This window comes from Octopus sinensis, linkage group LG1 (assembly GCF_006345805.1).
Source record: "Octopus sinensis linkage group LG1, ASM634580v1, whole genome shotgun sequence".
Classification (NCBI taxonomy): domain Eukaryota; kingdom Metazoa; phylum Mollusca; class Cephalopoda; order Octopoda; family Octopodidae; genus Octopus; species Octopus sinensis.
Window position 1 is genome coordinate 114,426,230 of NC_042997.1, and position 24,834 is coordinate 114,451,063.

General features: G+C 35.3%; 1 protein-coding gene across 1 annotated transcript in view; it reads right to left on the minus strand.

Moving 5' to 3' along the window:
• The window catches only part of LOC115215152 (tetratricopeptide repeat protein 28), a 133,241-nt gene extending 110,796 nt beyond the window's left edge, over positions 1-22,445 (minus strand). Inside the window, exons 1-2 of the mRNA XM_029784328.2 lie at positions 22,433-22,445; positions 16,157-16,275 (exon numbers count right to left, since the gene is read on the minus strand). Coding sequence (XP_029640188.2) covers positions 16,157-16,275; positions 22,433-22,445 — 132 coding nt within the window. The remainder of the gene's footprint in view (positions 1-16,156; positions 16,276-22,432) is intronic.
• Positions 22,446-24,834: the final 2,389 nt, after the last annotated feature.

Below are 24,834 nucleotides of genomic sequence, written 5' to 3' on the forward strand. Positions count from 1 at the left end.
CCAATTGCAGGACAAGTATTTAGCAAAAAGCATTTGTTAACCTGGAAAAAAAAAACCTTTGAAAGGGTACCTTGCTCCATCATCTGATGATTGATATGGAATGTAGGAGTAAAGGAATGGCTAGTGAAAGCCATTCAAGCCATGTACAGGAATGTTGTCAGCAAAGTGAGAGTTAATAAGGTATACAGTAATGAATTTAGTACACAAGTAGGAGTACATCAGGGTTCAGTTATCAGTCCCCTCTAATTTATCCTGGTCTTCCAAGAAAACTCTAAAACTGGCTGCCCATGAGAACTCTTCTATGCTGATGACCTTATTCTAATATTAGAATTAGAAATGAAATTCCAGGTGTGGAAGCAAAATGTGGAATCAAAGAGTCTTGAAGTTAACTTAGCAAATACCAAACATCTAGTTAACAGAAAAAGACAGGATACTAATTCCTTCAGTTAAACAGCTCTGTTCTATATGTAGACATGTTGTAGGTAGAGATTCTTAATCTTCATGTGACTCCATAAGGTTAACAAAGTAGAATTTGTTTGTGACAGATGAGCAAGAACAATAAATAATAACAGCACATAATAAGACCTGAGTGCAGGTTGCTTGAGATCAGCCAGGGCTGAGGAGTAGAGGTTATTGTCATAGCAGTAGAAAAGACAGAATGGAAATATAGCATGTCTGATTTGCAGTTGTTGGAGAAATGTCAACTGCATTAACATCTGAGGACCTGTGAAGGCTATGAGCACAACCCCTTTCTTAAGGTCGGTCCAATAAAAAAAATGAATTGAACTGAAATTTTAGATATATTTATAAGCAACACAGGTAAATCTATGCGTAACTACAACATTCTGAGAAAGTGTTTTATTTTTAACAGGGTAAATCATGAAAGTAAAGCAGGAAATATATTACAATATTTTGCCATAACTGTCAATGACTCCTCTTAAATATTAAACTACCAGTTTGAAAATATTGTAGTTCCAAGCAGTGAGTTGACAGAACTGTTAGTATGCCAGGCAAAATGCTTGGCAGCATTTCAGTCATCTTTATGTTCTAAGTTCAAATTTTGTCAAGGTTGACTTTGCCTTTGATCTTTTCTGGCCAAGTTCTAGGGTCAATGTAAACAAGTAGCCCCTCCCCACAAAAAATGTCAGGTCTTGGGCCTATTGTAGAAAGGATTATTATGTCTCCTCATATAGCATTATTGTAATAACCCATTTAGGCATCAAGGATAAATCTATCAATTGTGTTAATACAATAAATATATCGTGAAAATTCTGTAATTCCTTAAAAACAAATAACAAAACTACTACCATATTAAAATAGCTTAAAACATCTTTTGAACTAAAATGTAGAACGAACTACAGACCTAAAATAAGTTGAAATTATGATTTTTCAATTGTCAGATGTATATGCACACACACACACTTCCTTGGTTTTAATTCCAAAATTATGAGCTGAGAAATACCATATTTGATAGCGTAAAAGATGCACAAGCATATTGAAGCACCCTAATTTCAGCAGTACATCATCATCGTTTAATGTCTGTCTTCCATGCTGGCATGGGTGGGACGGTTTGAGAAGAGCCAACCAGGCAGAAGCCTGCACCAGACTTCTGTAACTGTTTTGGTAAGATTTTTATAGCTAGATGCCCTTCCTAACACCAACTGCACAGCAGAGTGTCTTAGTGCTTTTTACATGACACAAGCACATGTGAGGTCAGTTTTGGCAAGGTTTTTACAGCTGGATGCCCTTTCAAATGCCAACCACTTTACAGTGTGGACTGAGTGTTTTTAAGTGGCATCTGCACTGACAGGGACACCAAGTACTTGCAAGACAAAAAAAATAAACTCTTTTGAGAGGGGAGGAAGCATGGAAGGAGGTGATCTTGTGTCAGGTGATGAAAGGTTATAATGTGGCAGAGAGACAGAAACAGGCGTCTTGCTGTAGATGTGGTACAAGGTTACTTGGCAGGAGAGAGAAAGATCAGCAATGAAGACAGAAACAGGTGCGCTACCGCAAAGGAAATACATGGTTACCTAACCTAATGGAAGTGCAGGAGAAGGAGAAAGAGAGTAGGAGACAGCAGGATAGAGATGGTGGCAAGTGCCATGGCATACCCTTGAAGTTTGAAATGCCATAATATAAGTGGTAGAATATTGTGAAGGAGGCGTGATTAAAGAGTGTGGAGGCAGAGAGTGATTGGCAAAAACCTGAGTATATATAGAGTACGGTGGGGAGGGGGAGCACCAGATAGCAATGATACAGAGGAACAGAGCCATGAGGACAGGACTGGCAAGTGAGAGCTAGGCATAGTGTATGAAGAAGGAAATGTGAGGTAGAGATGTAGATTGGTTTATTGAGGTAGGGTGTGTGAAAAGTTTTGTTCTGTGTGGGTGGAACACACAGGTTGGAAGCTAGCAGAGAGCAATGATACAGTGGCATGGGGCCAAGAGGACAGGATTGGCGAGTGGGAGGTAAGCTTAGTGCATGAAGTGGAAATATGAGGAAGAGAAGAGATGTTGTTTGGTTTGTTGTGGTGGATTGTGAGAGTAATTTTCTTGTTAAGTGTGGGTGGGACACACAGCACTTCTAGAACTCAGTTTTGCTGACATGAATGGATCTTCTCAAGAACTTCATATCGCCAAACATCTTGGTCCATTGTCATTTCCTCCATGAGGCCAACATCCTGAGATCGGTCCTTACCACTTCATCCCACATCTTCCTGGGTCTCCCTCTTCCACTGATACCATCCACTTTCAGTGATCAGCACTTCTTTATACAGCTGTCCTCATTCATACACATCACATGTCTAAACCAACACAGTTTTCTCTCTTGCTTACTTGCTACATTTGATTCCTCTTATGCCCAACTTTTCTCTCAATACATTTGCACTTTGTCATACATGCACACTGATGTTGTACATCCAACAGAGCACACTACCTTCACTTCTCTCCAGTCTATGCATGTCTTCTGCATTCAGAGCCCATGTCTCACCACTATGAAGTATAGCCATTCGCACACAAGCATCATTTAGTCTACCTTTCACTCTGAGAGAGCGCCTTTTGTTGCCAATAGAGATAATAGCTCTTTGAACTTCCTCCACCCAATTCTTATTCTGGAAACAATACTTTCAGAACATATCTCACCACTGCTAATTTGGTCACCTAAGTAACAGAAAAACTATCTACAACCTCAAGAGAGCCTCCTGGGAATTTGAGAGAATCTAAGTCCTGTGTGTTCTTAGTGCTTATTGTTCCTGCTCATCTACCACATACAAAGACAACTTTATCTGTTAATCTACCTGTGATTCGACTGCACCTCTTATGTATCTATAGTTTACACAGGGTGCAGTGAATGGAATTTCTTTCAAATCCTTTCCTACATATTGAGCAGGGCCATTTACCTGATAGAGAGTTTTATCTTCTTTCTTACTAACAACAATTTTGATCTTTGCTAGGTTAACTTTAAGGCCCTTTGATTCCAGATTTTGTTTCCATAACTGGAATTTCTTCTCCAATTTTGCTAAAGATTCTACAATAAGAGCAAGGTCATCAGCAAATAGCAGTTCTCACAGGTACCCAGTTTTGAATTCCTCTGTTATAGCCTGGAGAACTATAATGAATAAGAGTGGGCTGAGAACTAAGCCTTGGTGAACCCCTACCTGTACACTAAATTCATTACTGTATTCATGGCCAACTCTCACCTTACTGACAGCACCAACATACATGGCTTGTACAGCTCTAACAAATTACTCCTCTACTCCTAACTTCCTTAGAGACCACCATATAACAGAGCAGGGAACTCTGTCAAAGGCTTTCTCTAGGTCAATGAAGGCTAAGCACAATGGCTTAGTTTTGACCAAGTACTTTTCCTGCAGTTAGAAGGCAGTTAGACAAGGAGAAGAACAACTGAGAACCATTATTGTCTATGAAGAGGTGAAGGTTAAGGGAGACAACCTTGCCAGTAAGTCAGGTGGGAAGAGAATTCAGGGACCACAGGCCCTTTTCATCTTGAACAGAGTGCATAGGAAAACTGAACAGACCTAAAATCCTAAAATCAGAAATATCGCCACTAAATTAGCTGCAGCCTGAAACCAGGTGTGGACAGGAGAGGTGGTTGTGTTTCAGGTTTTTAACCCTCAACCATGATGATGGGAATATTCATTCAATACTAAAGGTTTTGCCATGTTGAACTCATTATGCTCAATTCTCTTTTCTCTAACCCAGCAGCTTCCAACCATTTATCACTGCAACCTATTTGACAAATCCATAAATGTCCGCAGATTTTCCGAGAGAGACACTTTTCAAAACTCAAAGAATTTGTCTTCATGACCTTTTTACAGAATTATACCATGACCCATAGTTTGAGAATCATTGCTCCAACCATTTTTGAAGTTTATTCACATGTTTAAAACAGTTTAAACATTAGCCTCTTTTTTAAAAAGAACTACAAAGACCTTTGAAAGAGTGGGCCAGAATAAACAAGTCAAAAGGTCACCATGGTCAAGACTAAGGTTCTACTCGGTAGTACAAGGGTTATATAACTCCTCCCAAGTGGAGTAGGAACCTCAAACTGAAAAATCGACTGGGAAACAAATAGGTTTTTCAGGTGCACTTCATTAGCAAGCAGAATCAACATGACTACTTACATAGATGACTAGTGATAGTAGGCAGTACCATGTGTCTCCTATTTGATATAATTTGTATTAAAAGTAGAACTAGTGATAGCAGATAGCCTAAGAGTTTGAGGAAGTGGAAGAAGTTGAAGAAAATGAGGTTTGTTGTCAACAATATATTTTCATAAATAAGCACTATGAAGTATATATCGTTATTATCGCTTTATGCCCATTTTTCCATGCTGGTATGAGTTAGACAAGTATCACAGCATTTCCTCATGGTGCCAGTGCATTTTGTTAAGCAACTAGTATTAAAGATGATGCTTATGGTAGGACTAGAGTCCTATTTAGCCTGTACCAGTTGTCTTATAAATTGGTGAGGGCTCTTCTAGACGGAGTACCTGCACCATAGCTTGTGGGGTCTACATCTTCATTTATTACTATTTTGGAGTATTGATATTTTATAGCTACTTACTCTTTTCATCACCAACCACTTTACAGATAAAACACTGGGTGTTTTATCATGAACAGTAAATGAAGGAAATTAAGAGCAAGCACAAAGAATGAGGTAAATATGATGGGATACATGTAAAATGTCAATCCAATAAAACATGGTGTTTTATTGGATTTGATATAGAAATAATGAAGTAGGAGAGATAACTACATTGGTATACACACATAAAAGTGCATAGAATACACACACACATGCTTACACACAAATGTGTTCAAAAGTGTTGTGCTGTTGCAGATTTATTTAACCCACACTAGTATGAGAAAATACATATTAAACTAAATTCATCAACTAAGTATGGTTTACAGGTGAATTGATAGATGGACAGGTATTATAGAAAATCATGAATAAATTTGAGTTGACAAGCAGTAAAAAACTTATTAAAAGTATATCCTTTTGTCACCAAAGTCATTGTTAGGTATAATTGCATACATTTCATTGAATTATTATTAAAATATGACAAGCATAAAGGAAACAGTATTTCTCAAGTGAAGAAGAAAATTATAGGAAATTTCATTGACTGAATGCATTCATTCAAATGTTGACTACAATGACATATTTATTTGAATCTTGAAGAGGTGGCCGTAAGACACTGATGTACTGTATTTACAAATAAAATTCATCAAAGCAAGGAATTATAGGTGAAAAAGTCACTTAAGTTTATATTGATAGTTATCTATTACTGAAACTTATGATGATAATTTTTTTAAAATAGATATACAATTAACATGTATGACTGAACAAATTTTGTTACCAAACATAGAGCCATCCTAAGTATTCTGGGTTAGATCATAATAAAGTTACATAATTGTTTTCGTAAAAAGACTAGCAGAAACACCATCCTCCATGCAGTTTTCTGCTAGTATTTGTTGATGTGATAAATCCTAATGTGGAAACAAATAGTGCAGCATGTGTATTGTATTGCAATCATCATCATCAAGTGTTTTAAATCCGGGTTTTGTCCCTGTTAACAGGGGTGGCCAGATCTACCTCAATGCCATAGCAACTACTCTCACACCATCTCGCCCAGTTTTGGGTATCCTCCTTTTTCAAACTAACACTCCCAATCTCCTCCTACACCCTTTCCTCAGTCTACCTCGCTTTCATGCTCCATTTACCTCAAATGCAATCACCCTCCTCAGAACATGCTCTTCATCCCTCCTCAACACATGCCCATACCACCTCACTCCATTCACCCTTGCCAACCATTCCACTGATTCCTCCAACCCCAGCATTCCCACCAAATCCTCAGTCCTCCTCTTATCAAACAACTTAATATATATTAAATGAAATCAATATATTACTTAATAAACACAAAGCTGACAATTCAGGTACAGAAACTAACCCAAGGCTTTCATTATTCAAAGGACCATGATTTTCACATTTGTGTGTAACCAAATAAAACTTGAAATAAAGAAATTCAATGTAATTTTTATAATAAATAGATATAATGTAAAAATTCTCACAAATATTCTCAAAATATCTCAACGGAAACCTTTGCAATCCCATGATTTTAAAGAAAATAATTGGAGAGAGAGAGAATTGCAAAGAAAGAAACTGAGGCTAAGAGTGAGAGAGGAAATGTTATAAGGATAGACAAAGAGAAAGACTAGTCATAGTAGAGGCAGTAAACAAAGAAATGGAAAGAGAGAGAGAGAAGGGAGTAAGACATTAAAAAAATGCTATAAAGAGGATGAATGAAAGAAGAAAAGTTATAAGATTAGAGAGAGTGAAAGACAGAGAGGAGTAGAGGTGGTAAACAAAAAGAAAAACTTTGTAATCATGTATTTATAATGAAAACAAATCAACAGAGGAAGTTGAGAGAGTGTGTTGTAAGGAAAAAACTGTGGATAAGAGTAAAAGAAGCAAAGAAAAATTATAAGGATAGAGAAAGACAGGGGAATAGAAGCAATAAAACAAAAAGAAATGGAGAGAGAAGGGAGTAAGGCATAAAAAAATGTTATCTCACAGAGTAAGATTTTATCTTGTAGAAAACTTAATCATTTAGCTGAAATTCTCAATAATAAAACAATTTTGAAAACCACATTTTGATAAAACTATATGAAAATTAGAATTTTCAAGAATTTTCTACACAGTGTAGACTTTAATAATTGCTTTCTTTTAGTAAAAAGTTACTCTTTTACTGCAGAAAGCAGATATAACCAAAGTTTCATTACTCTTAACTGCAGAAAGCAGTTTTACCTAGCAATCTATCCTTATTGAAGAATGTCATGTTTGAAACTATTTTCTGTTGAGGTATGTCAAGTTTACTGAGGCAATGTGACTTTCAGCAAATACCAATTCTATTTTTGGTAGATATTTAACATCATTACTGGAATAATGATGAAATTTAATTTTGCAATGAAGTGGTTAATAAGCAAATTTGTTCATACAGTTCTATATTTAAACGATGAGGAATTATGTACATTATTTACATTTGATGGATAGTTGTCCTCATCTTGTTTGTTGTTAACACAACATTTCAGCTGATATACCCTCCAGCCTTCATCAGGTGTCTTGGGGAAATTTCAAACTTGCGTTCTCCTTCCTAAGGTATTTTTCGATATTATATTATTATTATTCAGGTCACTGTTTGGAATCGAACTTGGAATCTTGGGGTTAGTAGCCTGCGCTCTTAACCACTACGCCATATGTTCATGGGTTATTAGCCCCAAGATTTGGAGTTTTATTCCAAGCAGTGACCTGAATAATAATAATAATAATAATAATAATATCGCAAAACACCTTAGGAATGAGAACCCATGTTCGAAATTTTCCCAAGACACTTGATGAAGGCTGGAGGGTATATCAACCGAAACATTGTGTTAACAGCAAACAAGATGAGGACAAATATCCGTCAAATGTAAATAATACAAATTTGTTTATAGTATAGATGGTTGAAAATATAATTTTTAAAAAGACTGGAGACTATTTTTAATTAAGGCAAATACTAAATCAAATAAGCTAAATTTAATTATATTAGAAAGAAAATTCATGTGTTTTGTTTTGTATGTAAGTAATTTGACATAAACAGAATTCCTCAGGACTTATCTTTGTTTCCATCAAACATTATTTAAGCTATATATTCTATTAATAATGCCTAGAAGTCCTAAGGTTATCTTCAGTCTTTTCTTTAAAGCTGCATTTTCTTAATATTGCTAATTTGATTGAGAGAGATTACCAGGGGTACATTCTGGGTATTAAATACAAATGCAGTTGGGTTTTACATATGTAATATAGTGAGTTAAAAAATTTGGATTAACTAAGATTACTTCTACAGTCTGTAGACAAAAAGTACTTCTAAGGGTGATTAAAATCCAAAAATCAACAATCAAGGGAGATAACTACAATAAGACCAGTCAACTGAACTTTCTAGAAAATATACATAATACAGATACAAGATGATTTTGTCTTCAAAGCCTATAGATGGAAACAACCTACATGTTTTGGTCCTATATTTCCTCAATGAAGCATCACCTTCTCTCCACCCACCCTATCTTCTATTTGCTGTGTTATTCTATAATATTAATTAAAGGCAGAATCCATAATTACATACCATCACTGTTTCTGTACTGTTACTCATCAACACACCCCCTTCTTCCTACAGCGACATACTACTGACTCACCATTTCCACTCATATTTACCATCAACCATCGGCACTTCTATTACTCTCCCTTAATCCATCACTGCCTACTCTTTTGCAACCTTCATCTACCCTTCTTGATTCATTTGTCATCACCCTCTCTTCTAATCACATTTTTGAACATGTTACCTAATGAGTACAACTATATCAGAGTAGTAAAAATTCTTTAGATTTACGATACATGACCATCTCACTAATGCCAGTTTTATAATAAAACATATCCAGTGGCAGACTGGCCAGGTTGCCAGCTTACCCAATGAAAAGTAGGCTTCTGCACCATTAGAGTCCATATATGGGGGCCTATGTTAGTATCTAAGGGGCCCATCTCCTCAAGTTTGAGAATTTTTATTCACTCCTGGAAGAATGCATTAGTTAATTCAGCCTGGCTGTGTTTGCAGACAGTTGAAAATAATACTTTTAACAAACAAAAATAAATAAATGATAGCATTATAGTCGCAGGTGGGCCCCCTTAGAGTTGTGGATGGGCCCCCTTGTAGTTGCGCGTGGGCCCCCTTGTTACAGATGAGCCCCCTTAGTTTCCTGGCAACCAATATTTTTAGACCCAGTCTGCCACTCCATATCCATAGCAAATGAATGGAGAGGTAGCAACTTTTCCAGTGCTGGTATCATGATAAAATGCTGCAAGTATGTTCTGCAGAATAATTTATGAAAGAAGGGCATTCAGCCATGCCAAATATGAAACATATGAGCTAGACATGATTTTCCAACCCATTTAAGAGGGTAGTAACTACAAATAAGAACTGAATTGGACCCAAGCCAGCATGAAAAGCAGAAAGATGATGATGATATGAATGCAGTAACACTGATTATGAATATCAACAATATGACTAAAAGAATATCTCCCTGAGGTACGTTCTATACACTAACTTTGTTGAGAACATCTAATAAGTATATTCTACTCAGTTGGCAAGTCCTGCATGTTAAATTTATTTTTAATATTATTTTTGACAAGCATTATATCATCTATAAATCTAGGTGGTAGTAGTAGTAGTAGTAGTAGTAGTAATGGGTTTCAAATTTTGGCACAAACCAGCAATTTTGTGGAAAGGAGCAAGTCAATTACATCAACCCCAGTGCTCAACTAGTACATATTATATCGACCCCAGAAGGTAAATTTGACCTCAATGGAACTTGAACTCATAACAGAATGATGGATAAAATGTTCCTAAGCATTTTGCCTGGCATGGTAATGATTCTGCAAGCTTGCTGCCTCGATAATGCCAATAATAAACTTTCCTATGCTTCTGCATGTTGAATGGAGTTTACTGAGGTAGATTTCCCTATGGATAGATATCTTTCCTTTTGTCAACCCTGAACTGTTTCCAAGTGAAGTCATATTTCCTCCCTGGCCAGACATGTCACAGAATATTGGAAATGAATGACAGTAGCCATCATTTACAACTATCATTCAATGTTAAGACAAGGAAGCACACACACAAACGACGGGTTTCTATCAGTTTCTATCTACCAAATCCACTTACAAGGCTTTGATTGACCTGATATTACAGTAGAAGACACTTGCTCAAGGTGCCATACAGTGAGACTGAACCTAAAACCACATGAAATATAAAGAAGTATGAATCAATATGGGGTGTGCTTGGATAATGGAAAGAAATAAAAGCAGAAAATTGATTTCAAAATTACAGGACACAAAGTGATTAACAAATGTTTAGAGCAGCAAAGCAAAATTGTTAATCGCAAAATGAAATGTCCTGCCTAATCTTTATTATTATTATTATTTGTTTTTGTTGCCCAGGGAGAGAAGAGCCTTAGACTGCTGCAAGGAAGGGCAGAAGTTATGTTAATCCTGAGACCTTGCCTAAATACTTGCAACAAAATGTACTTGGCCAAAGGCATCCAAGGGTGACAGATTAAGTCAACCGTCCAAGAACAAGAAAGGTTCTTCCACTTGGCTTCCATACAATTTCCACCTACAAGAGTGTTCACTCATCGGGTCTTAATCAACTAGAAGATATGAAAGAATACAGTTACCAGGTGTCATACAATGAGATTGAATTCAAAACCAAAAACCAAACAGTTGTAAAGTAAACTTCTTACCCACATAGCCATACTTGTAAAAGCTGGAAACCCATCAACAAAATACAGAAAAAGTAAACTTATTTAGAAGCAAGAGATTCAGTGACATTTTAGTTGTGAGATGGAATGTGTTCAATCCAACAAATTTGAAATATGCTTCATTAACTCACAGTAAGCACAAGGAGAGGCAATAGAAACATATAGATTGTTTCGAAAAGAATGCAGAGAAATTATCAGAATTTCACCACCAAAGAAAAACAAGCCTGGGGTGGAAACACCCAGAAGCATGGAAAGAAGGCCCCATAAGAAACATTTTTCTCTCTCTTTTTTACTCTGTATGTGTATGGGTGTGTGGTTAAGAGGTTCTGAGTGTCATCATGTAATTCTGAGTCCAACCTCACAGTACAATACCTTGGCCAAGTGTTTTCTACTATAGCCAAATCTTATGAGCAACAAAATCTACTATAACTAATGTCTACTAATGTCTTGTGAGTAGAATATTTGGAAATTTGGTAGATGAAAACTATACAGAAGAGTGTGTGTGTGTGTGTGTGTGTGTATGTGTGTGTGCGCGCGCACATACATTTGTGTTTATTCTTACACTGGTCTAAAAACAGGTGTTGTTATATTGTGTCTGTTTATGTCTTGTAATTTAGTGGTTCGATAAAGATTGATAAAATAGTACCAGATTGAAGTGCTAGAGTTGATACAATCAAAAAAAATTTTGAAGGAAATGCTCCAGCAATGACCAGTCCAATAAACAGCAATGAATAAAAAGAAATGTGTGTGTGGGTGTGAAGGGATTAACTATAATAAAAATTTCTTTCTCACAATGACACAGGACTACCTATTTAAAAAGTTAGAGATTTAGTCAAGCTAATGATTCTCAATACTCTACCTTCTTACATCAACCACAGAGAGATGAAAGGTAAAGTTGACCGTTGCAGGATTTGAATACTGAATATAGCAAGTGAAAACTAAAAGGTGTAAGTCATTTTCCACCTGTGTGTCACAAAATAATACAGGTGTGTCAATATAATTTATCTGAGGTCAGAATATTTTTCACATTAGCAGATTAACATTCATTACCTATTGTGATCATTCATGCTTGCTTTCACAATCTGATTACATTATATTCAACAGCTATATGATAATTAATTCACAAAAAATACATGTCTAGAGTGTCGTTTCCTCTTTGAGTGTCACCATTCTTATAAGGCTGAAAAACACTGATTTTGATAGGTACCTTACTATTTCTGGCACTTGTGAAAAGTAAATTAATAAACAAAAATTAAAAATAGAGATTAGGGTTTTCATTGGAGAGGAAGAGAAAAATTTTTTTTAAAAACCCTCCATCTCAGTCCTTTCAGAAATTATTCTCAAAGCCTGTCAAACAAGAAGCAAAGATGGTCTGATAAAAATAAAAGAAATATAATAGGAAAGTATTTTATGAGAAAATTCGATAATGGCATGTTGTAGAAAATTTTGATCACATAAAATAAAAAGAAATACAACATAAATTCTCATTGCTAAATGAAAATTGGAGGGGAATGCCCATTTTAAATATCTCCATAAATCTAAGATTCAGAAAATATAATGATTGAACAAAAGTATTTTTTTGTTTTATATCTTAGCCATGAGGTGAAAAAGGTACAAAGTTTCTTTTTTATTTCGCTCTTTCTTTTAATTCAAAGCTTTGAGAAAATTATATGTAATGAAAGCTAAATCAAGTGTAATGATTATTAATGATAAGAACAATAAACAGACATAAAATACTACGGCAGTTTTCACGGAAATTTATATTTCAAGTATATTTGCTTTGAAGTATACAATAACTGCTGTGAAACAAGTACAAAATTTATTGGTTGGGCTGCTTGATAAGGAATTTCAACAGAAATAGTCATTGCAAAAAATAAGTAGGTAAGTCAGTATAGAAGAATGGTGCAAAACCAGACATTAAATGATGATGATGATGACGAATTGTGTTGGATGGATTTTGTAGTTGTAAATATTATGCTAAACAAGTCTGGAGAAAAATTTTTAAATGAGTTAAATTTGGTTTTTTAAAAAAACATCAACAATGTTACATCTGTCAAAGAAACGGCTTTCAGTAAAAACTGTAGTCAAAAAGATATAAAACTGAATTAGCCAACAATTCAAATGTTCAACAAATGGTTCAAATTTTCCCTCTGACTCATAAGGAATGCTTGTTATCTCAGTTGTAGGTGTGTAAAACATATAAATAGTTAGATAGCTGTCGAATAAGAAACAAAAGTAATTGGAACAGTAACCTGATAATAGCATTAAAGCTTCAATAACCATTTGATGATTTCAGTTTTAAGTATTGTTTGAGAACAAAAGGTTGTGACATAAGTCAATAAAATGCCCATAAAATCAACTATTTCCACTTCCTTATAAAATAGAGGGCTTTTTTTTTTGTATTAGTCCAGATAAGTCATCATTCATTTTTGTACTTACTTTTCAAGAATTGTGATTAATTCTTGAGTTGAAACAAATTTTGTTATAGTTCCAGAGGGTTAAATGTTAATAAATTGACTAATGATAATAAGTACCAGTCAATCAATAATGTTGATTAAATCAACTATACATTTTCAATAAACTTTAAATGCCTGTGTCTATATTAGAAACCATTTATTAATTAATACTGAAGACAGGCATGTGGTAGAAATGGTAAATGCCACAACAAATACTATATCCTCTTGGGATAAAAAGAAAAATACCAATCCAGAGCAGTGGATTTGCAAAACTCTCAGAATATCAAATTGGATGCCTTATAGTATTTATTCCAGCTCCTTGTGTTCTCAATTTAAATTCTCCCACCATGGTTTATTTAGATGTAGACTTAATTTGTCACCTGTTTTAACATCACCACCTGCTTCAACACCACCCACCTGATTCTTGGTTATCTTTAGTAGAATGCACTCAGTTGCAAGCATTTGAGACAAGTCACCAGTTTAAAATTCTGCCCTCCTTCCCACCAGTCTCAAACACCTATGAAAGGGTCATAAGCACTCTCTTCTCTCCTGGCTAAAAGATTACAAAAAAATATTTCATTCATTTCATCCTTCTACATTCTGGATCTGTACTATGTCAAGGTTGACTTTCATTATTCCAGGGTGAAAAATATATAAACAAATAAAAAATAGCAATTTTCTACTACAGGCACAGGGCCTGAAATTTGGTGGAGGGGCTAGTCAATTATATTGGTGCCAGTGCTGAACTGGGTTCCATGTAACTGACTAGCCCTAAAAGAATGAAAGGCAAAACTGACCTCACCTCAGCAGAATTAAAACTCAGAATGTCGAGATAAATGAAATGCCACTAAACATCTGTCTGGCGTGATAACAATTCTGTCAGAAAATAATAAGTGTTTCAAGTTTTGACTTAAGGTCAGTAATTTTATTAAGGACAGTGGATAGTTGATTATATCGACCTCAGTACTTCACTAGTACTTTATGTTATCAACTCCAAAAGGATGAAAGACAAAGCTGTTCTTGGCAGGATTTGAACTCAGACAATATGCTGCTAAGCATTTTTTTCCAATGCACTAACAATTCTTCCATCTTAATTATCATCATCATCATCATCATCAACATCCATCTTCCATGCTGGCATGAGTTGGACAGTTTGACAGAAGCTGGCAAGCCAGAGAGCTGCACCAGGTTCCATTGTCTGCTTTGGCATGGTTTCTACAGCTGGATGCCTTTTCTAACACCAACCACTTTATAGAGTGTACTAGATGCTTTTTATGTGACACCAGCACTAGTGCTTTTTATGTGGCACCAACACCAGAGGGGTTACCAAGTAACTTGCAAGACAAAAACTCCTCAGCTTGGAGAGGGAGTGGAACAGAGAGAGGTGGATTTGTGCAAAGTAAGAGGTTAGAGGATAATAGAGGGATAGAGTTATGTGAGTTACTATAGAGGAGATACTGAGCTACCCCATTGAAAACCAACAAAGGAGCTTTTATGTAGCCACTTGGCCTGCTGGAAATAAGAAGACAAATCTTCCAATCCTTCATTCAATTTTGAAGAAATGAAAAAATGCATTCAGTAATGTAGTCATAGATACATTGTTTCACAAATAAGTTGTACTTTGCCTTTCACATCCTTTTGGGGTTGATAAAATAAGTACCAGTCATGTACTGGTGTCACTGCAATCAACTTCCCCACCCCCTCCAAAACCTGCAGGCCCTGTGCCAAACTTTGAAACCATTATTTACATAGATGTCATATTTCTAGTGACAGTTGCAAAGACTAGTAACTTTACCTTTAGTTTTAGCCTAGATAAAGAACGTTATACATGTTCACACATTTCATGACAAAGAGGAAACTAAGTGTAAATGAGTGGCTGAAGAGTGCTGTTCAACCAATTGATAAATATAGAATTAATACCAGGTTCATGTAAATACTCACAAAAATAGCTTTTCTATTTATTGTCTATTGTTTTTAATATAATTCAAAACTGGAGGGTGAGTTGGAGGGTATTTATCTACAGGGTATCTGGTCCTAATTGCAAAAGTCATAGTAAAAGTTTGATAATGAAATTGCACTGCAAAAAGGATTAATCAAGATGTTGGTTAATGTCAAACATAACAAACTAGTTATCTAGATATCATCTGTGCATGACATAAAAAGAATGCCATTAGTAAATGTGAGAGAAAACGGAGGTGTTTCAAGTGCAAATGGTTAATTGTTACAATTACAACTGAATGACATTTGGAAGGTTAGCGAGAACTTATATAATTACATGTTTCTACAATTGGAAAAAAAGGACTGAACACTATACAGAGGATATAAGCTAGGCCATGGGAAGCATAAGTTTTGAATTTGTATAAACAATGATCAGTACTAAAAGGTAAAAATAACTCAGGAATTAAATATATAACTACAAAGTGTGGGAGTATTTGAAACTACCTTTCTTAACACAACAATAATTTGTTGTTTTTTTTTGTACTAATTAACTTATCAATTAATACATTCTTAGTGATTAAAAAGTTGTTATCATTAAGCCCATCTTAATCCTAATACAAAATTCCAAACAGAAAATTCAAATCAGAATATAAGATATAATAAATCTTTCATAATTACAATTCCTTCTAACTAAAATTCACTACAATTTCAATCTCTGGGAACATCAATGTTAATTGTGCTTTGCTAGGCTATTTGTTATTATTAAGCAGTGCATATTACAGTACTACAACTGACTACACACTCAAAAAGAAAGTAAGTATATAATACTTTAGTAGACACACTGTGCATTACTGTTGCTAAGTGCTACTATTGAGCCATGTCAACAAAGAAACTGTACCTTAATCTTTAAAGACTGCGTTTTTCTTAGAGCTTTTGATGTTTTAGGCAATCTAAATCCATATGTTCGGGTTAAAGATTTCCCGAGAGACTTTTTTCTGTCCTGTAAAGTATTCTTGCCTGCATACAATAAAAAAATACATGCATAATGGATTAAGAATTTTTTCCTTCAGACAGCTAAGTTCTAGTATACTGTGGAAATGTTTCATGAAGTCTGGAACATTTGTTTGGTATGCATCTTTTGATATCTACATTAAAAATATCACACACACACACATCCATCTATACATCATACTTTTGCAAATACATTGCAAAAAAGGCAAATTAACTGTAATGTATATAAAATAAATTTGATATTTCAACATAAAACTACCACTAAAAATATACTCTTGTACATATTAGTCATCCATCATATCTGATAAAGACAGGTTCAATCCTATTTAATAAGGAGGCTGGTTCTGCATCAATATTTTATAATACATCCCTTAAAGTTGTTTAAGATAAAAGTAACAGAAAACATTATATCTTCCCTACCACCCGTTTTTAACCAGACTTCTATATTTGTCCATGCATTTGAATAAGTACAAATATACCTTCATATACTAATAAAAATTATATATACACGAAATAATAATAATAATAAAATGTATCTGCTTATAAGATGTAGTAATTAGTAAAAAGAGATAAAGAGAGAGAGATAGATAGATAATCATGACAACATACCCTAATTAAAAATGTTTGTAAAACACCAACATGAGAATATTGATGATATATTTAAAAAAAAAAAATTTCTTCCTGAGATCAAAGCAATAGAAAATGATAAATAAGACGTTACAGTGCACTTATTTGCATTGAGAGAGGGACAGAGAGAGACAAACAGAGAGAGAGAGGGACAAACAGAGAGTGAGATAGACAGACAGAGAGTAAGAGAGACAGACAGAGAGCGAGAGAGACAGACAAACAGAGAGACAGAGAGCGAGAGAGACAGAGAGCGAGAGAGACAGACAAACAGAGAGACAGAGAGCGAGAGAGACAGACAAACAGAGAAACAGAGAGCGAGAGAGACAGATAGTAAGACAGACAGATGGAGAGAGAGAGAGAGAGAGAGAGAAAGAGAGCAAGAGCAAGAGCGAGAGAGAGAGAGAGAGAGAGAGAGCGAGAGCAAGAGCTAAAATTGTCAAGAAGGCTGAGGGTGTCTTGGCATCACTCACCAAATCCTTTGAGAGCCACTCTCCGGCTATCTATCTGCGGCTTTATATAGCTATGGTAAGACCTCACCTGGAATTTGCATCACCGGTCTGGAACCCCTATCTTGCCCAGGATATCAATCGTCTGGAAGCTGTTCAGCGACGTGCAACCAAAAGAATACCCTCCATCAGGCATTTGCCATATCCTGAACGCCTTACTTCCCTGGGCATGTACACATTGAAACTCCGATGTCTGGCAGCTGACTTGGCAGACACCCATAAAATTATCAACCATCGTACAAACAATAACTCTGAGCACCTCTTCAAACTCCACCCATCTAACACCCGTGGACATATTTACAAAGTAAGAAAACAGCACAGCTCCCATGACTTCAGGAAACATTTTTTCACGCTGAGAGTTGCTGAAGCATGGAACAAACTGCCGGCATCGGTTGTTAGTTGTCGGAGCACTGCATCCTTCAAAACTTCCATGCTTCCTGAGATTCGCCAACACTACACTTGATTTTCTCCCCTCCATACACACACAAGCATGTATCTGACTCATACATTGTTCGCTTTCCAGACATTTCTACATTACTGCATGTACTTTATATGCACTTTCTGACAAGTTGTGGTGCACCTGAGCACTGTATACAATAATTTCATTATTATTATTATAAGAGCAAGAGCGAGAGAGCGTGTGTGTGTGTGTGTGTGTGTGTGCAAGAGTTTAAAACTCATTCCCTCAACATAGAAAGAAATAATGTTTAAACTTAAAGCAACGATTATTTTCCAGAAAACCATCAAGATAATATATTTATTTTCTTTCATAATGTATTTAATTTGATAATGTATTTATTTTCTTTTAATGTTTACTACTTAAAATGCTGGTTATAAATTTCTTTAGCTTATTGTAATCTCACATCTATTACTATTCCATTTACTTTAGGCTCTATGTCTAAGATCTGCAAATGCATGTTAAAATAGTTATTAAAACAAAATAAATAAGCCATTTTAGGGCAAAATAAATAAATGTACTCACTGAACAATTAGGCCTTTTACTATATTTTTTTAAACTTCCTTAACAACAAAAATCAAAAGTATATATCTTGAAAGCATAAAAGCTGTTTGACACCTAATTAAACCTAGACATACAGGTTACAACAAGTACAAGACAGTGAAATTGAGAATATTTTTTTTAGTATGAACAAATAAGAAAATTAGAAAACTCTATAATGAAATCTTGTCTAAATATATCTATTTTCAATTGAGTTAAAAATAATATTTAGTGTGATGATTAAAAGCAGCCTTTTTTAATGTACAAAAAAATAAATATTGTAGTCACTTAAGAAAACAGTAAATTCCACATAACGCCAATAGGCTGAAGAAAAGTAGTGTAAGAGAGCATTCTGAAAACTAAATTAAAATTTGGTATGGTCTCATATATGTAATGAGTTGTAAAAAATACAACAGATTACCAAGCAATTAATAGATGAAAACACCCTCTGGATATGTTTAAATTTAAAAACAAGGGAGAAAGCTCCCTTATTAGATCTGTTCAATTAATTAGATCAGTGGTTCAAAATTTTGGGGACAATATAAACAATGCCAATTGGAGTGAATCTTGTCTTTAAAGCCAACTGGTGAAGCAACTGACAAGTTTCTGTATTATGAAACCTTTTCAATGAAGCTGATATGCAGGATATCCTCTAGAGATATTTTCTCAACACTATATTCTCTTTATATATTGATCACGCTTAGTCTTGCCAACTGAGTAAAATGTACTTTACTAAGTAATTTGTAAAGCACCAAAACAAGTCCATCACTAGTTCACAGATATGTGAGACACCAAAATAAGTCCATCTTAGTTCACAGATATGTGAAATTATTGTTTAGAATAACACATGTTAATATAATTTTCTGTTCAAAAAGATTATTTAAACAAAGTATTCATAGTAGATGGAAATAATATAACAATGTGATTACTAATACCCATAGCCAAATATAACTTGAAAAAAAAAAATTCAACAATAAACAAAAAACAAAATATAAGGTTTCAAACAAAGTCATTTGTGAACTACAACACTCTGCCTTTAAACAAGTATTAAATATTTCTAAAAAACATGAAATACATACAGTCTAAAAAATATTTCTTTTAATTTATATCTATAAAATTCTGTTTATGTGGGGGGGGGGGGTTCATCTATGCACAGCCAAACCTCTGGATCAGTCTGTACCAAAATTGGTATGGAGGCTTTCCATTACTAGTATAATATATATAGGTTTTAGTATGATATATAACTTTGATAATTGTTTTATAATGTGATAAAAAATGATTGAGATCTACATTTTAGAAATTTAATATTATCATTTAAAAAAAATGTTTGTAAGCTAAATGTTTCTAAATATTGATAAATTATTTTCTTCTTATTAATGCCTATTACAAGCCTAACTCTCTGTCTTTAGATTAAATTGTGTTACTCCAAACAATAAAATCTGTTAATTATTTCATGTCTTAGATAATAACCACAAAGTGAAGAAGTTTCAACTGTACAAACCAATTGAAATAATGATAAACTATAAAACAAAATGTAATCATTATCACTTTCTTCCATTTCCTGAACTCTTTAAATATATTTAATGTAATCATGATATGCGTGAGAAGACCTGTTGAGTCAAGTAAAACCAAAATCATAGCTGTGACCAGTGCCCCTTGACTGGCTCTAGTTCCGGTGGCACGTAAAATGCATCATCCGAACATGGTCGATGCCAATGTCCCCTGACTGGCTCCAGTGCTGGTGGCACGTAAAAAGCACCATCTGAATGTGGTTGATGCCAGGTCCGTCTGACTGGCACCCATGCCAGTAGCACATAAGAAGCACCATCCGAACATTGCCAAAGCCAGTACTCCCTGACTGGTTCCCTTGCCAGTGGCACATAAAAAGCACTATCCAATCATGATCGAGGCCAGGACCATCTAACTGGCCCCTGTGCCGGTGGCATGTAAAAAGCACCATCTGAACATGGAAGATGCCAGCACCCCCTGATTAGCTCTCGTGCTGGTGGCACGTAAAAAGCACTATTCAGACATAATCGATGTCAGGTCCGTCCGACTGGCCCCTGTGCTGGTGGCATGTAAAAAGCACCATCCAAATGTGGCCAATGCCAGGACCCTCTGATTGGATCTTACGCCAGTGGCACATAAAAAGCACTATCCAAACATGATCGATGCCAGGCCTGCCTGACTGGCTCCCATGCTGGTAGCACATAAAAAGCACCCACTACACTCTCAGAGTGGTTGGCATTATTAGGAAGGGCATCCAGCTGTAAAAGCATTGCCAGACCAGATTGGAACCTCGTGTAGCTGCTGGCTCTCCAGACCTCAGTCAAACTGTCCAACCCATGCCAGCATGCAAAACGGACGTTAAACGATGATGATCATCATCTCATACTTTGTACTAATGATATATGAAATGTAGAATCAGACTGCCTATAGACAGAAAGACTCAACTATTAAACATCGAAAGAAATATAATTTCTCCAGTTAATTTATTCACTTGTCCATAACAGGCAAAATTCCTACAGGCTTCTCTCCATTACATAAGATATAATGAAAGACAATATATATCAAATCCAACTCATATACTGGATAGGTTTGTATAGTGTCTCTTTCTCCAAACACTGTTTTTAGATAAATTCAACTTTAAACTGAATTTCCTTTTACTTACAAATTTATCTTTTATCTTTTACTTGTTTTACTCATTGAACTGCAGCCATGCTAGGGCACCGTCTTGAAGAAATTAGTTGAACAAATCAATCCCAGTACCTATTTTTAAGCTGGTGCTTATTTCATTGGTCTCTTTTATTGAACTGCTAATCAAACTAAAACCTGTTGTCAAGTGGTGGTGGTGGAGTACACACATGACAAACTTCTTTCAGTTTCCATCTACCACGGCTTTAGAAGACACAGAGCTATAGCAGAAGATACTTGACCGAGGTGCTATGCACCAGTACTGAACTGGAAGCTATGTGGTTGAGAAGCACACTTTTTACCACATAACAATACCTGTGTCTATGTCTAATAGAATTTTTCAAAATGATTACATTTTCAAAATGGTTTGTAAGCAGATGCCCTTTTATGGAAAATTTTGTCTTTTGATAGAAGCTGATGTAGTTATGGCACAATTTTTATATTTTGCTCTTCAGAACCATCAAAATTCTGTAGCATCAGAAATATGAAAATGACTAAGGTTAATATACAGGAAGGGAATTGATAAAGGCTTCCTATGATGATATAATGAATTTATAAGTTATACATGAACTGTAAAAGTATTTTCAGATGAACTGGATCAGAATCACTACTTCAAGCAAAATACTCTCAGTATACTTGAAAGATTGTAATACAGAACTGAAGATCACAAAATATTATAAAGATTTACTGAAATTAATAAATAAAATAACATTTATGTTCCCAATAGAGCATGAAATACTTATATAGTTACCCGAAGAGGAAAGGCAGAGGTCATACACTGTTTAAACCCTCTTCAACTGAGGGAATAGAATAATCGACTAAGACTCTAATAGTTGATGGTTAATTTGAACATTTGCAGATTAGAAGTAGAATGGAAAACATTAGTAGGGAGCCAGTTTTAGATTAATGTTTTTAAGAGAGTAACAGAGGTGGATAAGTATTTTGAAAGGTGAGACAAAGTGATTATTATTAGTGTATAATTAGAGCGAAGTATATTGTAAGAAGTGCAAGTGATTGTATATTGAAGTACATTCAATGAATTAAGAAAGGATTAGCACTGAATTATTTAGTTTTAAGGCAGAACCATTTGTGGTTGTGTTAGGAGAGGATGTACAACCGGTAGGATAAATGACCAACGAATTAATGAGGGCTTACTCTTAACTGAACAGTTTTTTCTTAGATGTGATCTAGATAGTATATATTGAAATAAATGCAGTATACTAAGTAATACTGTGGGATATATTTGTATTTTTAGGGGAGAAAAGGTTGTTTCTATGAAGTCAATTATACAAAATAAATAATGACCAACCACATAATCTTCAAATAAAATTCCACTTACTTTCTGTAAACATCACATATCTGAAAGGATCCCTTAACACTGTATTTAGTAGGGCTACAATTTTTGTGAATTTACTTGATTTAGTTACAAATTACATACACCATGTTATTTATTAGTGTTTCTTTAACTGGTACTCCACTGGTTATGATGATGTGGGTTCCAGTTGATCCAATCAATGAAACAGCCTGCTCATGAAGTTTACATGCAAATACTTGAGCACTCCATAGACACGTGTACCCTACACATAGTTCTCAAGATTCAGTGTGACACAGAATGTAACAAAGCTGGCTCTTTGAAACACAGGTTCTATTCATTTTTTCCAGTACGTATCAATAACTGGTATTAGGCCTGATGCTCATTTCCATTTTCTATAAACAGATGAAAATTATTTTTTTTTACTGAATAGAACACTGGTCTTATCACATGTAGAATTTTCTACTGAAGGAATTGAAATCAGCACTGCTGCCTAGAGAGTGGAATTATGACATGAGCCATATGTACATGGAGCTAGACAAACCCAGCCATTGAGAACAAAAAGTTTCAGCCTTGGACATAATTCAGTAACAAGATATGAGCCACTAGGATCTTGGCTTGTTGCATAAATACAACACTGTCCTAAAATCATCACCTACAGAATACAGATACATCAAAGTAGATGAAATATTAACACATGTTGTCCCTCAATAAAACAGTGGACCAATGATTGGTCTCTTCAAGCTCAAATGTTAATGAATGCAAATAAAGAAAAAAAAAACATGATTGCAGAGACTTCAAAGTAGAGAAGCTTGGAAACAAGACATAGCACCATGTGCAAAAGGACTTTAAGTAGACTTACTGAGGACATGGAATGCTACTATGGCTGAGATGAATAAAACTTACAGTAGCCTTTTATCGTAATCTTGGGAGATTTTGGAGTAGGGAATGTGACTACTGATGTTAGATATATTTATTCTCTCTTTGATAAATCAATTCAGGAATTAAGTGGTAGGAACAATCATTTGTCATGTAGAACAGCTTGTCTAGTGGTAGTACCATGGTAAGTACACATCACCTGGCACACTTCGCTTGTGGTTGATTATAAGATTTTCCAGATGGATTCCCAACTGTGACCAACTGAGACTATGAATATTATTGAACTATTTCTTTCTAGGTCTATCCATAGGTCTCCTGCTGGTTAGCCCAGCTTGAAGAATCCATCTTGCAATTTTTTCCTGTGACATTGCAATCGCATGTCCAAAGTACCAGAGCTGTGACTTCTCAATGCAGAAAAGTATCAATTTAACCATGAGAGATTTCCTGATCTAGCTCAACATCTTGTTGAATAAACATCCTTCAGAGATCCTTTAGAGGAACCCCATTTTGGCCACTTATGTTTGCTATAGGAGCTGATACATAGGCAACATCTGTTTAAAATATGCTGACAAGAGAACAGAACAATGTGAGGTGAAGGTAGGCATAGGAAAACCTGGTGAAACTGAGCCACAGGATGCTAAAGCTCAAACATGACATAGGAATGTGGTGATACACAGCACTGAAGAGTTATGAATTAACATGGAAAATAAATAAAAAAGATGCCAAAATAATGATATTGAGGAGGATAAAGAAATTAATTCAATCAAAATATTTGAACACGATTAAATTCAAAGTTCTGTTCAATGATAATATGATCACAACTTCAAATATTGTCTATTTTCTTAATATATTCCTCTAAGTAAATTGTAATATAACATTGGTAGACTAACAAGTGTAGCTAGAGTAAGAACTGGTTGGAAAATATTCAGAGATAACTGGTTGGAAAATATTCAGAGATAACTGGTAACAACAAAGATCTTTTCCATAAGACTGAAGGGCAGACTGTATGATGCTTGTGTTAAAACAACAATGCTACATGGTGGGTGAGCTATGGGCCTTGAATGCAAAAGACTTGAGAAGGTTGGAAAGAAATTAAGCAAGCAAGTTCCATTGGATATGCAGTGTGAGTGTACATGAAAGAATTAGTACAAAGGTGCTGAGTGACAAACTGAGTATAAAAGCAATCAGATGTTGTGTACAAGAAAGAAGACTGCACTGGAATGGACATGGGATGTAATTGGATGAGGACAGCTGTATAAAGTGCCAATCACTAAATGTGGCCAGACCTTGCAAAAGAGGGAGACCCAATACAACATGGGATGAAGTGGTTAAGGCTGACCTCAGGACCCTGAGCTTGACAGAAGAGATGACAAAGGATCAGGATTTCTGGCAATATGAGGTTCTTACAAACACTTGCCCTCATCAGTAAAACTGAGTTCTGAGAGTGCTATGTATGCTCTCCACCCACATTACAGTCACTCATCACCCTCCTCCCCACAACTCCTGCAGCCAACCCAACCATGCCATCCCTCTCTCTTGTTGTCCCCCGC